At 39.7% G+C, this 3,525-nt stretch overlaps 1 protein-coding gene across 1 annotated transcript in view; it reads right to left on the bottom strand.

Annotated features, from left to right (window-relative positions):
- Positions 1–872, bottom strand: part of LOC101847158 (gigaxonin) — a 17,331-nt gene extending 16,459 nt beyond the window's left edge. Inside the window, exon 1 of the mRNA XM_005089135.3 lies at positions 281–872. Within this exon, the coding sequence (XP_005089192.2) occupies positions 281–522 (242 nt within the window). The 5' untranslated portion in view covers positions 523–872. The remainder of the gene's footprint in view (positions 1–280) is intronic.
- Between the last annotated feature and the right edge of the window lie 2,653 nt (positions 873–3,525).

Genomic DNA, 3,525 nt, shown 5'->3' with positions numbered 1-3,525 from the left:
TGTGGTTTAGGGTGAACGCAAAATTTGGTGAACGCGCACCGGGTGAGAGTAGCCACAAGACTCGCCTGCACTATTCTAGAGGTGGCCATTAGATCTGTATCCCCAACAAAGTTACTGGAAGTGATAGAGAGAAAATGAGACAAAAACACATTCCTCTGCAATCGGAAGGACTACTGTAACGAGCGACCACAACAACCAACACAACTATCTATAGAGAGGAGATTGAACCCTAATCCTGACCCAACCCCTCCATTCTCATCATCAAGGGATCAATTCTTACCGAAAGTACGGACTAGCAGAGGACAAAATACTTTTCTGAACAGGAATCTTCTTGTCCCCAAATAATACTGTGGCATCACATAGGTGTGCAGAGTGTCTTGTTTCATTCAAATTCTTCAGCAACTTTGAAGCATGTTCATGATAAAAATACTTCTTATGCGGCTCATCGGCCAGTGGATCCTCGGCCATGGTTTCCCCCTGCCTTGTTATGAAAATAAGTATTTCCAATTTCCAGATTTTCATCTTCCGCCAAAGTATTTGTCTATGGGGAAAAAAATTATTAAGCCCAGGCCTAGGTCATAATTCTAAAGTCCTTTATGATGTAACTGTAATATCAGATCTCGCTCAAAATTATTAGCATTAATTTGACTTGAATCTCTCGCCAATCTCATGGTGTTGAGCAACATCACAAACTAAGATCGGCTGTCTCCACTAAGGAAAGGAAATTGGAGTTTTGATTTTAGATCTGTGAAATCAGAGAACCAATTTAAGTCAGCACTGTTGAGTTCATATTTTGCGGTAACCTAGATAATAATTAATATCATCATCATCCAGTGCCAGATCTGCGACAGACATCGGCGATCATGGTTCTCCATTCATTCCTTTGCTCGGATGCTCCAAAAAAAAAAAAGCTACGTTTCTCTGATCTTTCTCTGTTAGCCATTTGTTTAGGTTCTCTAAGTAAGTTGTTCTGGGCCTCAATTTTGCCAGTGAGAGCTAGATCTAGATGTTCAAGACCCTTGTGTCTATTTATGCGTCCCAAAAACTGCATTTGTCGTTTCCTGATTGTTTTTGACTTTGAACGTCCCACGTGGGCTTCATCAAGCACTACCTTGGTTTCTTTTCCTTCCACGTACCGTCTTACTCTTAGCAGTCTCCTAATAATTAATATAATGTATCTTTTATTGAGTGCCGTGTGCATAATATGACATTAGTTTGATATTTATGATTGTGCGTGTGTGTGTGTGCGCGCGCGTGTGTGTGTATGTGTGTGTGTGTGTGTCTGTCTGTGTGTGTGTGTGTGTGTGTGTGTGTGTGTGTGTGTGTGTGTGTGTGTGTGTGTGTGTGTGTGTGTGTACGCGCGCGCGCGCGCGTAGCGAACACGTGAGTGTGCCAATCAACATTGCAATCATTAATATTATCACTGCTTCAAAGATGGTTTTGTTCTTAGACTAATGAACTTTACGCTTTATTCATTTCAATTTAGAATCACTAGCATAGCTCCGCTCTCTATAAAAACTTCACTTCGAAGCGTTTCCGCCAAGAGCGCTCAAATTGCTATGCAAGTGGCTATTCTCCGGTCAATTATAATATATCCTCACTCTGAGTAGAAGAAACACGCTTCATTCTGGGTTGAAGAATGACACGCTTCATACCGGCTATTGTTCATCATCGTGACTTGCACAGTGAAGATACATTATGTAAATGAATGCGACTGCCTATCATATGTGCAGCAGTTATAAATTAGAGTTATCCAATTAAATGCATCTCACCTTAGTCACCATAATTCAAAACTTTTAGCTTTAAAATATTTTCTGTCGACCCTGCAGCGAAGAAAATAAATGAATAAATAAATCAATAAATAAATAAATACATTTAAAAAATTAATATATAAATAACGCGAAGCGGATAAAGCAGACTACCCAATCTGGGAAAACATCAATGCAAGCCGGAACCATAGACATTAAACGCCTATCATATCCTAGATCTTTACTCTGATGTACTTCCGGTTGATAATAGTGTGCTTCGTTGCTAAATCAAAGGTAACGGGGAATGTTCTGCTAATACTCAGCTACAAATACAAAGAGACTGAGTTTTGCCTTTCATTAAAAGGCCCATGGTGGTCACACAGTGCCCATTGTTTTTATAAATATAGAGAGCAAAGAGTTGCAATCGTGTTAGTGCGCAGTCTAGGGTATTAACAATTCAAGTCTATGGCCTGAACCATTTTAAATAATTAATTTTAACTCAGAGATAAAAAGCATGTGGAGGAAATTGTCATGGAATATTGCACAATCTAATTTCTACTGAAACGCGTACATTATTACTTTGCACGGTGCCTTTCAATTTTAATAAATTCTTAACTGAAACCAAGCATCCCTTTCTTTAGACCCCTGAGATTATTAGGCACGATTAATAATAGGGGCTCTCGTGGCCTAGAGGTTAAGGTGTTGGCCTCTCATTCAAAAGGTCCCGGGTTCGAATCCAGGTAGTGACCGAAAAATTTCCTTCTCTAAAATTGTCTCCTTTAACCTTCTTTCCTGCTCTCTAGCAATGTTCTATTGTCTGCTTTCATTTCCACTTTCTGCCCCTCACCTCCTTTGCCCCCTCCTCTTGGCTCCTGACTCTTTCTGCAGCCTTTCTACTGCTACTCCTTGGCTCCTTCTTACTGCTGTCTTTCAGCCACACCCCTGATCTTCTAGTAGGAAAGATCTACACCTAGCCTTCTCGGACAAGGGCGAAAAATCTCGGAGGGCCCGTGTGCAAGTTGCGCACGTTAAAGATCCCTTGGTGGTCTAAAAATCGATAAGAGTAGGCTTCGGCCGCCACCCGGGCAAAATTCAAAATTTCCTACCAACTGAAAATAATATTAGATGTGTTCCGCGCGCTCATATGACCTTCTGCAGTTGCGAGCGCCGTAAAACACTTTACAAAAACAAACAAACAAAAACATTAATAATAGGCCTACCCTCTCTCTCTCTCTCTCTCTCTCTCTCTCTCTCTCTCTCTCTCTCTCTCTCTTTCTCTCTCTCTCTCTCTCTGCTTACCAGCTTCCGGTGTTGTTGTTTTTTGTTTTTTTGTGGGGGTTTTACGCAGACTTTTTCCGGGGTTTTTTTCCTTTCAAAAAGGATTTTTATAACGTCACTCATTTTGTAGACTAAAGCTACCTATAGTTTGGTCAAAGATTCGTGGTGTAACGTATTGTCAAATATCTCCTTAACTATTGAACATAGATTCTCCAACGTTTGCACAATGACATCAATTTGTCTTAAGTGATGAACATTTTTCAAAACATCTGTACACTGTATTCTAGAAAATTCCTTAAGATACAAATAAAAAATCAAAGTCGATGGTTTCTACATTTTTAAAAAGTTTACAGCTCGGGCAATATATTCGCTTTTAAAAGCAAGTCTGTCATTGTTTTCTAATCTAGACTTTATGCTTATTGAACACATATCAGAACCTTAAGTGCAAAAATGCCAAAAAATTAATTTTTTGTAACAAGGTTTGCCACTAAAATGTGTC

This window comes from Aplysia californica, unplaced genomic scaffold, assembly GCF_000002075.1.
Source record: "Aplysia californica isolate F4 #8 unplaced genomic scaffold, AplCal3.0 scaffold00003, whole genome shotgun sequence".
NCBI lineage: Eukaryota > Metazoa > Mollusca > Gastropoda > Aplysiida > Aplysiidae > Aplysia > Aplysia californica.
The sequence above is the reverse complement of the archived record's forward strand: the minus strand, read 5'-3'. Positions and strand labels throughout refer to the sequence as shown.